At 48.0% G+C, this 14089-nt stretch overlaps 1 protein-coding gene across 25 annotated transcripts in view; it reads right to left on the reverse strand.

Annotated features, from left to right (window-relative positions):
• Positions 1-1452: 1452 nt before the first annotated feature.
• Positions 1453-14089, reverse strand: part of macf1a (microtubule actin crosslinking factor 1a) — a 147312-nt gene continuing 134675 nt past the window's right edge. For 13 of the 25 annotated variants that reach the window (XM_053863891.1, XM_053863875.1, XM_053863884.1 and 10 more), the window contains 16 exons: positions 13831-14025; positions 13486-13758; positions 12411-12599; positions 12245-12350; positions 12037-12182; positions 11658-11820; positions 11427-11581; positions 10850-10924; positions 9195-9212; positions 7889-8006; positions 7268-7330; positions 6762-6794; positions 4803-5011; positions 3518-3634; positions 3033-3141; positions 1453-2890 (listed from right to left, as the gene is read on the reverse strand). In XM_053863891.1, the coding sequence (XP_053719866.1) occupies positions 2652-2890; positions 3033-3141; positions 3518-3634; positions 4803-5011; positions 6762-6794; positions 7268-7330; positions 7889-8006; positions 9195-9212; positions 10850-10924; positions 11427-11581; positions 11658-11820; positions 12037-12182; positions 12245-12350; positions 12411-12599; positions 13486-13758; positions 13831-14025 (2208 nt within the window). In that variant the 3' untranslated portion in view covers positions 1453-2651. The remainder of the gene's footprint in view (positions 2891-3032; positions 3142-3517; positions 3635-4802; positions 5012-6761; positions 6795-7267; positions 7331-7888; positions 8007-9194; positions 9213-10849; positions 10925-11426; positions 11582-11657; positions 11821-12036; positions 12183-12244; positions 12351-12410; positions 12600-13485; positions 13759-13830; positions 14026-14089) is intronic. The other 12 variants (XM_053863887.1, XM_053863889.1, XM_053863874.1 and 9 more) reach the window with 5 other exon arrangements.

The raw sequence follows: 14089 nt of genomic DNA on the forward strand, positions 1-14089 counted from the left end.
ACCTCGTCCTCTCTCGTAAAATGTGCTCAGAATTACTGTAGCACTTTCAGAATTTGCGTGAGAGTTGCAGAAGCGCAGCAAACGCGGATTCAGCTCCATTGAAAATGCACTGGAGAGGAGAGGCTGCTGCGCGAAAATTGCTGCAAACGTACTCACTTTCAACTCGCCATCCTGGCCACACCATAGACTGTAGACTCATGAAAATTGGCTCAGAGACGAAAGCCCCGGGAGGATCACAGTGTGCTCGGTTTTTCTCCATCTGCTACGGTTTCCGAGATACGGCCATTTGTTCGGGGAGTTTTACAAGTTTCCAGACCAATTGTTTCATTCATTTCATCTCCACTTGCTTGACAGTGGGCTGTAGAACGGTAAAACCAGAACGCTGTCATCTTCACAGAGCGCAGCATCAACCCTACATTAAATTCTGAGACCATACTTAAAGGTCGTAAGGACTCAGAATGACTCAACAGACCGGATCTGGCCCTGAGCCTTGAGTTTGACACGCGGTGACACCTAAAGGTCAGGAACCGAGACTCCCACGCGTCTTCAGTCGTGGCCACGTGAAACATGGTGAGCAGCCATTTTCACTCCACCTGTCATAATCCCACTGCTGACGGAGCAGCTCCCCATATTGAAGCCAAAAACACTGGACAAACATGGGTCAGCTCTTGTTACGTCCCGCTGTCCTCCAGACTCGGTCTGGCCCGAAACCTCGGAAAAGTTGCAGATGTGCAGAGAAAAGAAAAACAAAATGGGCCCAGCGTTGTTTCCTGGCATTCGGGACTCGCCCTTTGGGCCAGGGCAGAGTGAAGCGCGGTCACTTCGGTTTGGTCAGCGTTATTCGTGCCGTCCAGCGCCACCACAAGCACCCCAGGCCTTTGAAGGAGAGAAAACACAAACGTTTTGAGTCATCTCTTCCTTTCACAGCCTCCCGCTTTGAAGCTCGCGCTCGACCGTGGTGCGGTGGAACCTGCGGGCTCCGCCCACTAGATAATTACGTGTTAGCTGTTCGGCGGTTCGGTCTGGAACCGCAGCTACGACACGGACGGCGGAGGAGAAACACACACCTGAAATGTCACAAACTGTGGCTACAACAGGTCGGACTGGACGGTTCTGATGGAGCGACGTGAGACAACGCTGGACAGGAAACTTTGAGAAAGTATGTAAAGCACTGAGGTTATTTTTGGCTCAGCTCCAGTAGGCGGGGAAGTGCATCTTCACCAGCTCTTCCACCGCTCCGTGGGCACCGTGTGGTCAGCCTTGCAAACTCTTCTGCTGAAGCATGGAGGTGTCCACCATGCCCACAGAGAAGGTCGGGAAGTTCCGGCCCACTCGGACACAGTCCATGTCAGTGTTACTGAACTCAACCATATCTCAAATATGAAGGAGGACCAGGTCTGGAAAACATCACCGACCCACAAGGGTTTGGGCCTGAAATCAAGTCTCACAACGTTGACTTTAATAGCAAAACTTTATTGTAACATTAGACAACTGGATCCTTGTTAATTCCCGTTTCTATCGCCACACAGAAGCACGTCATGATGGTGGAGCGGTTCCGGTTCCTGCCCCCACAGTGAGACAATAAATAAACGTGGGATCTTCATCTCAGACGCTTCGCCTCGTCAACGAGGTTCAGGCGGAGCATGACGGAGCCCGGGTGACGCGTCCATCCTCGCGGCGGTGGTCTCAGGGTCACGCCCCCCTTTGGTCAAGGTCAGGAAATGACGTTGTTATTAAAAAAATAAGACCAGGAACGAGTCGGCCGCTTAAAACAGCGAGTCAGTGAGCGACGTTAATATGAAAAGACAATCTTATTCACAGAGCTTCCGCCGTACAAAACACACTCGTCGCAGAACAACACGAGTCTGAACACTTCACGCTGTAGAGGGCGCCGTCACGGTCAAAATAAATAGTTATTTATTTCAAGGAAATCATACAGTGGGATTATAAATTAAAACACATTTAAATGAATGCTTTTCAAACAACAGCGACGGCTTCATGATCTTTGTAACAGGAGACACACACTGCTGTGTGTGTGTGTGAGTGTGTGTGCTTGTCTGGGAGCGGCAGATGAGGAGATTAGTGCATGCTGGTTGTTGACAGTCGGTTAAAGTTACTAAAGTGTTCCATGGTAAAAACAGTCCCACCTCCATCTGGCGCAGGTGAGCGCCGCAGCACTGGAACCACCTGGCGGAGTCGGGCGTCTGTGGGCCGACACACAGAACCTCGGGAGCGGGTGGAGTGTGTGCGCCAGCTTGTGTGCACTTGTGTGTGTGTGTGTGTGTCCTGAGCTTCTCTTCTCCACCGGTGGCCGTGGCCTCCTGACATCCGCTGAGGTGACACTTTTCATGCCAAGTAGTTCAGTCGAAGCAGCAAGGCAGTCGTTGCATATTTACTCTCAGACCGACTGAAGCCCATGAGCCAGGCAGCAGTCACCCAAGTTGCCTCTCCGGTTTCGTTGACGTGGTCCGACTGTGTCTCTGAGCAGTGTAAGGCAGCATCAAGTGGGTTGCTGTCAGACTCCCCTCTGACGGGGAACCTTTGAGCAAAGGAGCTGGACGCTGGAAGGCAGAGTGAGGTTGCTTCTTAAAGGGGAGGAGCTGCCCAGAACCTTCCTTCAGTTGTGCAAGTTTTCAGGCCGCAGCGAGGAGCTACTGCTTGGGAGACTTTGGGCCGGGCCTCTTCTTGGTGCTGGTGGGAATTTTGGATGGTCTGGCTCCACCTCCAGCGCGTCTCGGGGTGTCTGAGGTGTCCGAGCACACGGAGCGGTTGTCCTGCAGCTCGGAGCCGTCGGAGGCGTCGCTGCCCCGGCGACTGCTGGCTCTGCTGCCCGCCTGGGAGCCCGCCCTGCTGGGCCCGCCGCTGGCCGTGGATGCCCCCCGTCTGGAATCTGGGGAGCAACACGCCACACTCGGGGTCACTAGCTGTCCAGCTTTGTATTTAAATGTCACAACGTGCAGAGAGCGCCACCATGAGGCAGCCCACATTATGATGTTAACATCTAGAGCAGGCAGTAGGAACTGGGATCCTACCAGAGACAGGGGTTTTACTGGTGTACGATGTTCCTCCGTTCTCGCCAGTGAGCGAACCCCGACTGGAGTTCAAAGTTCGTCTCTTCAGTTTGGATGCAGACGCCGCCCCCTGCAGGAGAGCACGGGAAACATGGGTTGGATATTTGGCCACACATGGACAAACACCACGGAAACTACACAAACACAAACTAGCAAAAAAGACGGCGCTGACATGAGCTAGCTAGTCCAGGATACGTAGGTGACAGCGCCAGCATGTGGCAGCTACAGGGCTTGAGACTACAGCATGGATTTATATCAGACACACAACTAACAACAAATCTGCTTACATCTGTAACTACAGGAAGCAAAACAAGCTCAATCGCTACCTAACATTTATCATAGAATTGAACAGTTTTATGACAAATGTTGAAGTTTAAGACCTGAGGGGGGGGTGCATTCGAGGGTGGGGAGGGTTGGGGAGTGTGAGCGGAGGGGGTGGTGTTTACCTCGTGACCAGGAGTCAAGAGGCCGTGGCCGAGCTCGGGGCCGCTCTGGCTCTTAGTTGACGATGGAGATTTACTATGCGCCAGCCAGGGCTTGGCATAGTCTCGCGAGTGAGAGGACTGAAGGTGGCAAGGGGAGGGAGGGAGGGAGCGAGGGAGGAGGCCAAGCAGCGGGAAGCAAACAGAGTGGGGGGAGGTTGTTGGGGAGGGTGTTAGGAAGGAAGCCATTTAGCAGCAAGGGAGTGTAGCGGGGTGCGTTGGTGAGGCAGGTCATGTGACAGGGATGGGAGGGCGAAGACAAAAAGACAAAACAGAAACATAAACAACAATGCAGTGATTTGTGACAACAACAACAACAACATGGCTGCACAAAAACTGGACAAACAACAGCTGATGCAATGATGGACAAGTGAGTCTTCATCGATGGTGATCAGTGGCCGACATTTACGTTAGCAACGATGCTAGCGAGGCAGCACCACATCCAACATATAGCAGCGTATTAGCACCATTAGCATTAGCCTTATGAAGCACCTGACCACAGAACAGTCGGCGTGGCGGAATTCTATCCTGCGCGTATACTTTGGTTATTACGGTAATGCTGTCTCCAGCGTGTCGCTTCACAATCAAGGTCATGTAAATGACCGTCATAAGGACGATTCCACATGATTTTCAGGCTGAAATTTGGATATTTCATAGGCTGTCAATGACTCAATGATAAAAGAAAACCTCTTTCTTGACCCTAATAGCAAAAGGTCAAAGAGAAGACATCAGCAGTAACATTAGCGCTTCATCTAAATGAGGGTCGACGGTAAAGAAGCATCCAATACACAACCAGAGAAAACTGACTAATAAAACAAACACATGAGGTGAAAACAAATATTATGAAGCACAAACACGTGGACAGATGAAACAGTGTCACAGGTTTTTAGGATTTGTTTGTTGTTTGAAGGTTGGAAGTTTCAATGTCCTGGAAATATTTATATCTTCAGTCATTTTGTTGTGTTGTTTTAAGAGGTGTGTGTGTGTGTGTGTGTGTGTTGAGGCTGTTGGGTGCTGAACTGAGAACATTGTCGTAGCCTAGATTTTCTGTTGGTGGTCTGTGGTGTTGTGTTGTTGTGGAGCATTGTTTTTGACGGTTTGGCCACTGCTGCTAGTGGCTGTGTGCGGATGTTTCTGTTGCGATGACAGTGTTTGTGTGAAGACTGTGCTGATGGCTGGAACTCTGGCTCCTCAGGCTTTAGTTTGAGAGCCCAAGAGAAAAGATGTGGCGTCAGATGAGTGCTCTTACCCTGGATGAAGGGGTGGTTGTGCCCGACCCACAGGGGGCAGTAGGGAGGGAGGTTCCGCTGTGAGAGGCTGAAGACGAGGACCGAGTGGGGGAAGCGTTCCTGGAGCCTGGCTTTGACCTCTGACCCCTGGTGCGGAAGGTGGCCAGACTCTGGGCTCCTTCTGGGAGGATGAACTTCTCCCTCAGCTCCAGGTTGGTCCGACCTCGAGCTGCAAAACCAGACCCCAAGTCAACACAAGGATCTGGTGCGGTTTTCCTCCAGCAGGGGGAGGCAGCGAGCAGAGTGAGGGAGGCAGTCTGTGCGTCAGTGTTCGGGATTATCACCCAGCAGCGTGAGCAAAGCGCTTGTGTTTTAGTGGGCGGGGCCATTCAACCAACATTAGAAAAAACTGAAAACCGGCATCTGAGTCATGAGCATCCATGACTCTTTGGCTGTGTCCAATTTCTCCCCCAAACACTAGCATGTAACACGAGCACTTGGTTCTGAGCGCCCTCCGCTATGAAGCGCCCACCAAGTGAAGTGACTGACGTCCCTAAGAATTGGGACAACACGTCACTGTTGTACATACATGGTTTATTGTTCATGTTGTCGGACACGGTCGACCATGTGGGTCGCTAACATGTGATACCAGAGAAAGTAAACAAACGGAAGAGTAGTACTCGTGACTAAAATGTCCCCGTTGTCCTGCCCAGCATTGCTTTGAAATAAAGTACTCTGGTATCCTGGACATCTCTCCACACTTCATATTCCCACTTGATTTCAAGTCAGCTCCGGAGCTCCCTGGGTTTGAAGGGATCATTTCAAGTGGTGAACGGCGAGTGCCCTCATATTAGAGGTATTGGGACACACTATACTGACACAAGAACGTGCAAAACCCAGGTTTTTTGACCCAGTGTTAGGGTCAAAAACGAGTGTTTGGGTGAGAAATGGGACACAGCCTTAAACAAAGTGAAGACTGGATGGAGTCCTCCAACCATACAGGGGGCAGCACTGGCGCCCTGACAGGGTTCGACCAGCAGGCTCAACATGCTTGTAACGTTGTAGCGTAATGCATACTCATAATAAAAGCTAATGTGGCTAATACTTACCACATTAGTGAGAAAGGAGGTAGACTTTTGTGTGTTTATTAAGCCCTTGACTTCATTGTATTGTGTTAGTTCAAGGAGATCAGCAGTAGAACATTTACAGTACCAGTTCGCTAAGTAGCTAACATGGCGGCTTCAGGGTCAAACGAGGCCAGACATTATATCTCCACTTGCTAGCGCTAACCAGCAGAAACAGAGCAGCCCCTGAGAGCTGACAAACATGGCGGGTTCATTGTCGCGCAGAACATTCTGGGCTCATGCTGTTGATGCTCAGCGTGGGCGGCAGCGCTGCCGCCTCTGTAAACACTCAGCAACATTCTCAGACAGAAAAAGGAGCGGCAGCCTCAGCAGACGACAACAAGCCTGCAGAAGCCACGAGGAAGAGCCGTAAACAAAGAACAGAGGAGTAAACAAAGAAAGTGAATGAAGAAGTTCAACAGGCAGCTGCAGCGGCAGAGCGGCAATCAAACACCCTGCAATTACACCCCCGCCGTGCCCCGTGGCCCCGGGAGCAAGGTGCACCCTGTAATCCTGTCTCCCGGCAACCAGACACGCGTTTGAAGTAGCCCACGTTATTAGAGCGGGGCCCGCTGACCACGCCCCCCGCTGTCACCGCTTCAAAGTGGAGCTTTATTTACGCCCCAAAGAGAAACCCCGCGCGCCGCCACAATCATCGGCTTGCCGTGTTGACATGAAAACACGCCAGCGAATGTGTTCCAGACACCACAGCAACTTCTGAGACGCGCTAACTGAGACGCTGTTAGCCACCAGGAAGGTTAGGTTCAAGCGTTGTAAATGCTGCAGCCCCACGGATGAAAAAACGTGGAGATGGAGACAGACACAGATGCAGACACAGAAGAGGAGAGTAGATACCTCGGCAGCAGAAATAGCCAGGAGTGACGGTCACTAAGAGACACAAGAGTCACGGTGAAAGAACCGCATGCTAATGGTCAAGGTTAACACAGGTCTGAAGGTCCCACACTGTTGTTACTGGCCAGACAAATTGAGTGGATGGAGATAATAATAGAGCTACATGGCTGAATCAAACTGGAAAATACATAAAATAAAAGAAAATATGTAGATGGTTTTAAAGATTATTCATAAAATAACCCACAGAACATAAATTTAAAGATCAAACTAAAACAATATGAGGCTTAATTCTGATTCACTAGGACTACATTACATGTCAATGAAAACATAACTTGGGTTCAGAGGTTGAGCGGGAAGATTAGGGAACCATTAGTCACAGTCAGCAACAGGAGGAGAAGAAGAAACCACGATTAGGAACCAACAAAAACAGAAGAAAACAGCAGGAAAGATGGCGTTTAGCAAACCAATCGAGAGGAAAACATGAGGCAGAGCAGAAGCCAGATTCCGACCTAGACGTGACGAGATGGAGCTACTGGAGTCGGAGCGAAGGATCTTAAGTCCTGGATGTTGAACTGGAGGAAGAAAGAAGGAGGAGGAAGGAGAAATGGAGGTCATGCATCATGCACGTTTTTTTAATTTCTGGAAGAGTGAGACAGGAGTGAGGAGAGATGAGGACACAGAGGAGTTGAACTGTCCACTGGAGATGGGAGACCAGGACGCAACACAGAAAGACTCGCACAGCTCCACCACCTGATACTTGACAAGTGCAACTAGAAATTGACTGCGGCTCTGGAGGGTAAAGAGCGACATCTGGTGGTGCAACCGAAGATTACAACCATATGCGTTTAAACATAAAAGATTGGAACACTCATTGGACACTATAAACGAATAACAAGACAATGAATTTTTTTTTTTTTTTTTAATAAATTAAAGTTAAATTAATTTTTAAACAGATATTTTCGTGACCATTTTTCCCACTTACAGCACCAGTCACTGGTCACTATCCGGGCTGAAACCCATCGAAGGAACCAGCTGACATCAACACAAGGTCACCAGTTGGGGACGACAGTAATAAAGTGGCAGCACGATGGACAAAAAGAGGAAGGACATTACGTCAGGAGGACACTCACCTCTGCAGGGGTCGTTCTTGACCAGGAACTCGTCCAGAGCCATCCAGCCTCCGCCCACCCTGACCATCACCGTGCTGCGCAGGATCCTGACCAGCCGCAGCTGCTGCGAGTCGCCAAACTGAAAATGGTTTTGGGAAGAGGGACTTGGTGAGTCAGCAGAAATGTCAACAACAAAGAGAAATGAACGACGGCTTTCGCAGCCCCGCCACCACAGAAGTCCGATCATCTGCTTCATGCAAGACCATGCTGATTTCCAATGAATCCGGGAAACACAGAAGAACCTCCGTTTCAAAACATTAAAGCCTTAACATCATTTAAAGCAGCACCTGGAGAACCTAAAAACACCAGTTTGGAAACATGCTAGCTAGCAGGTTAGCGGTAAAGATTTCAGAACAGAACTTGATGCTAAAATTTCGGGCGAGTTTTCACCCGCTACGGTTTTGCTCTACAGGATAAAAACACACAAATTATTAAATTTTTGTCAGACATTCATCCTTTTATCTCTGAGTTAGCGCCACATAATATTAACTTAAACAAATTTCAAACAAAATACAAATTTTCCTTGGCTATCATCCAACTACTTCCTCTATGTTGGAGTTTATGTTTCTGTATTCCACATCGAGTTTTTGAGTCTTTATTCGCAAGAAGCTAGCTTAGTGTTGCTAAGTTGCTAAACTTGAGGATGAACGCAGGCATTGGAATGATAATTGACTGACTCGGATAGATTTTTATTGAGTAGTGGTTCTCACAGTTGGGCGGGTCGTACAACGTAGCGTTGATCATTTTCTGAATGCTCTTGACTGACTTGACTTGACAGCACTACAGTAATAACAAGTGCTGACAAACACATTAGGAAGGAACTTCTTAGAAACAGATAAAAAAAACTTGTGCTATGAGCGCATTTTCCTCAGTCACCTGCAGGGAGAGCGTGGCTCTCTGTTATTTTGGGGGCAGTAACGTTGTGGGGCCCCTGTCCTTCTGCATACACGACCTATTGTACACACACCTTCCTGTTCCCGTGTCAAAATAAACTATCACGATGAATAGAAAGAACTAGGCAGAGCTCCACAGTGCTGCTTTAAACAGCTCAGTTGAGCTCCAGCTAAAGCGACTCCAGCACAGAAGGAGGATCTGAGAGCAGCTCTGAGCCAAGTCACCATGACCACTCAACATCACACAAGTGGACGGTGAAACCTGCTGAGACCTCGCAAGGCCACAAGGCAGCGCTTCTTGAGCTTTCGGCTGCTTTGGTGGTGAGCGGGTCGACAGGTTTCACCAGTCGCGCCGTCGCAGCGGGTCACTTTACCTGGTTGCCGAGGTAGAACTACAATAATCCAGTGGACAAGGAGCGGAGGGAAAAGAGAAACAGAGAAAGAGTGAAACCACATGTATTGATGTATTCTGGCAATTGTGCGTGATTATCATCTGGTCTCCCTAAAGTGTGTGTGTTAAGGATTAGTGGTGTGAGTATCACATGCGCTGGACATGGATGCTGGTGGATGTTATGGTGTGAAGATGCTGGTGAAGACAGAAGCAGATGAGAAGTGGTGCCACACAGACAGAAGCAAACGCTCATCAGCTGTGCCACAGCGATCAATAGAAAACACAAGAGTTCAGGGGCCAAAAGGAACTGTTGATAACAGTATTAAAGCTACAGCATCGAAGATGATCAACTATTAAATTAGTCGCCAACAGGTTCACTAGTCGTTGGCTGCAAGACAAATGGCCGAGTCGATGAGATTATCGCCGCCCAACACGTCCACTTTACAAACGACACATCACCATAATTTAAGCAATTCAAATTCAAATAAAAAAATATTCAAAACAACAACACCATACAAGTGTTTTAAACTTACATACATACATGTTTTAGGGCTGTCAATAAGTCACATTTAGAATACAATATAAAACGTGCAATTATTTTGCCATTAATCATGAGTTAACTCAACTTTAGTGAGATTAATTGAGATTCAAATTGTAATCTATTGTCTGCCCTATTTTTTTATGAATATTAATTTATCCACACGCACACACACACAAAAGCAGGTGAACGATTAGTTTCCCCCCAGTGTCAGTCAGACGCTGGGTGCCATCACCCCGAGGATGATGAAGATGAAGATGAGGCAGTGGATCCAACAGCAGCTGAATACTGTTATTTTTCTCTGTAGGTGATCAAAATGTGACAGAGATGCACACAGAGTAGATAACTGGGTGCTAAACTTAGCTAAACTTATAGACCATAACAAATTATAATTATGGCTCTTGCATCACTGAATTCAGAGGCTAGCAGCATGTTAGCTCCATACTGTTTAGCTTTAGCATTAGTGCTGTAAACAAACGCATATTACATAGTTATGAAAACAATATTAAGCTTTCAAAAAGTAACTGTACTTTTAGGACAACAAAACAATCAAAAATATGAAATGAAGGAACTAGTTAACAAACTCTCACAGACTAGCATCATGTACTGGCTTCTGAATCTTAGCAAATATCCCCTCAAGAATTACAAATGTTCTGTCCTCAATCATAGTTGACCTGTACTAAACCACAAAAGTATTTTCTAAGATAAATCACATCAGAGCCACAGCTAGCTACGTTAGCACCTTTTTTGTGTTAACTCATTTTAGAGCCTCAATGCTACAAGAAATAGCACTGTCCGCTAGCGATGCTAAACATCTAAGAGTTGCATTTCACTGCATGAGCCATACACTACTGAATAAGAACTTGGCTACTATACAAGCTCAGTGAGCAACATCTCCATGTGCATCTCACAGTCACATTCATCAAACAGGTGGTGACAGTTAATACACAAGTGACACGTGAATGTTACATCAGGTCATGATGCTACACGAGACACAGTGATGAGTCAGTTTATGCGTGAAAAGCAAGTGAACACACTTTCCTTTAATGCAGAATATATATTTTCAACTTAAATTTTCCAAAAAATAGAAGGAAACGTACCCGATACTTGTTCTCTCCAATCTGCTCCACCTGGAACCTCTTGGCACATTTACACTGAGCCACCTGACGAGTCACCTGAGGAGGGACAAACACAAGTTGAACCTCCAACGTTCAACCACAACAAAGCTGTATCTAAAAGAACACATACATTATGTTTTTTTATTCAGTTTTACAAACACACAGAACATTCATACATAGACATCCATTAAAAGACCACCCCCCGACTGTTACTTATTTGTCAAAGCTTAGAATGACGAAGCGTTTTCTTTCCTCTGCATGAGTTGCTGTATTTAGACTTAGACTTTCTTTATTGTCATTGCACAAAAACATATCACTATATGATGGCACCGAAATTTCGGTCTGAGGCCTCTGGTTTCTAAAAACAAAACTATATGTCCAAAAATAAATAAATAGATAGATAAATAATAATAAAATAATAATAATAGATAAATACTAGTCCAGAAGACGTACAAATAAACAAATAAACAGTATTGCAGCTACTGTCTAACATTCAGCAGCCTGACAGCGCCAGGAACGAAACTATTCCTCAACCTTAATAAACGTTCCAAACCCTCACCTCGTCCTCGATCTTATCTGCGTCGGTGGTCGGCCTGTACGCGTCCTTGTTGGGATGCAGCGCAGCCACAAACTCGTAGTAGTCGATGTATCCGTCTCCATCACTGTCGAAGATGTCCGCCACCGCCGTCATCTCGAGTCGGCTGGTGGGAAACTCTGTTGGCCAAAAAGCACACGGGGTTTAACTTGTGCGTCAGATCATGCGTCGGCACCACCGGGCCCGGCCCCTTACTCGATGCCAGGATGCCGTCGATGAACTCTTGCCGCGTGATCTTTCCATCCTGATCTTTGTCGATGCGTCTGAAGAAGTCCATGACTCTGGATTTCTTGTGGTTCATCCAGCGCATGTATTTCTTCCTCCACACGTCGAAGTCAAAGTTGGCAAACTCCCGCAGCTGAAAGCAGAACGGTCAGTTGTCATGGAAGAAAATGGGTGAACAGAGAAGCAAAAAAGCGCCCAAACCCAAACCCCATCTATGGAGGATCTTACTGAGCCAAATAAATCACTGATGTCCTCATGATGAAAAATCGCACCAACTACATTACATTTCATGTTCGAGTCTTGACCAAGTGAAAAACGACTTCATATGCTCAATTCCGCTGCGTGTTACCTCCTCCAGACGGTCCAGAGCGTCGTTGAGTTTGCGCTGGCGGTCCAGCGCCAGCAGCCACACCTGCTGCCAGCGAGCACACAGCTGGTTGAGTCGTGGATTTCCTCCTGACACCTGCATGGGCGTCTGCTGCTGCTGCTGCTTCCCTGCAGACACCGGTGTTAGCATGCTAGCGCCTCCCGTGTCACTTCAGCTCTCCAGGACTTACGGGCGCCTCGCCGCTCCGCCAGGCTCGACTCGGCTGGTTTCCTCTTGTAGGTTTTGGTGACCTTGTCCACGTCCGGCTGCTTCCTGGTCATCTCTTCCATGAACACCTGGAAGAAACAGATGGTGAGTCGAAATGGAGCGGCAGCTACAAGAAGCTAAGACGGTACCTGATGTTCTGTGATCAGGGTCTTCAGCTCAGGGATGTCCTGGGGAAGTGAGTCCAGGTCTCTCTGGACCAGTGTGGTCTCGGCCCACTGTAACCATGACAGCAGCTCCTCCAGCAGACTGGCGTTGTTCAGAACCTCTGTGAGAGCTGTGTCCAGACGCTGCTCGTGTTGTTTAGCCCATGTGAAGACCTGAGGAGAGACGGGAGGATCATGGTGAATCATCATGATGATGTCACCTCCTTGTTTACCTAAAAAGGCGGTTGATATACTGTACCAGGGACGGGCGACGCGGACAAAAAAGTTATTGCGATAAATGTTGGCAACAACGATAATTATGCCGATATATAGATTTTCATTCTGTTCCATGTGTTGGACACAACAGTCTCTCTTGAAACTGTTTTATGGTTAAACTTATTAGTGGAGTTTGACTCCAACATCATTATTTGTTTACGTTTAAATATAATAGTGAACTAAGTGTAGAGATGATTATTTAGGGGATAAATTGAGCCGTCTGTCTGCTCTATCTCATGTCTCTTAACAGTTGACTTGAACTATGGAGCAGTCTGGACACATTTTCCTAGATGGTGGATGGAAATATTAGAAATCATGTGAAGAAATGATCATATTCTATTCTCCAAATCATTGTACAAACTGTCAGTCCTTTGTCTTGTGTGATGAAAAACCTTTTCAGAATTCGCTCTCCTAAAATGGTTGTTTTTCATTGCCTTATTGAAGATTTCATTTCTACATTTTAGAATTTGTAGATGGTCCCTAACAGATGCTGGGTCGTAGCATTAGCGCTGCCTGTGAGAGTGTATCCACGATCAGTGAACCCTAATGGGGACGCGGAAGAAGATGCCGCCGCCGCCAATACCGGAGCAGAGCTCCATCCAATATCCAACTATTTTCACCAGCACAGCGGGAGACCTGCATGTGTTGATGTGAACCAAGGCAGACGACCTGACATGACTTTTGTTGCAGTCCAACAGAACTTGCAGCTTTCACTGCAATACCACTGTGAGCGTGAACATAGGAGGCATCATAGCGTGTGGTAGCATCAGGTCTGACAACCTACCTCCTCAAATCTGGCCCTGATGATGGTGATCCAGTGTTTGATGGTGGTGATGGAGTCGGGGTGACAGACGGTCAGTATGGCTTCTCCCAGTCCGGCCGCCTTGTTGACGTCTGACCTCTTCTCCTCCACCGAAGCCATGAAGTCACGGTGGGTGTGCAGCAGCGCCTGCAGAGTCTCCGCCTCCTCAGGCAGAACGCCGCGGAAGCGAAGAGTCTGCTCAGCCTCGGAGAGCCACTCCAGCAGCATCTGAACCGCCGTGCGGAACTCCTCCGCCTGTAGGGGGGTCAGGAATTCAGATGAAGATGGAAGTGGATTTAAGGGAATTGAACCGGTGACTGGACTCACCTGCTTGAGTGCCACCTGGAGGCGGGACTGCTTGGTGACGGACAGGGCACACACCGTGTCCCAGCGGTTACTCAGCTCCTGCAGCTGAACTTTGACCCAGGCGGTGTCATCGCGGCTCGTTTCCATCAGATCCCGAGCAGAGCGTTTGAGAGCCTGGACGCTGCTGGTTCTCTTCCCCAGTTCTTTTTGGAAAGCCTGGTAGGTCAGAGGTCAAGAGCTTTCAATGTCAAAGACTCATCGTCTTGTTCAGATGAATCCA

Source organism: Synchiropus splendidus, chromosome 4 (assembly GCF_027744825.2).
Source record: "Synchiropus splendidus isolate RoL2022-P1 chromosome 4, RoL_Sspl_1.0, whole genome shotgun sequence".
In the NCBI taxonomy this organism is placed as follows: domain Eukaryota; kingdom Metazoa; phylum Chordata; class Actinopteri; order Syngnathiformes; family Callionymidae; genus Synchiropus; species Synchiropus splendidus.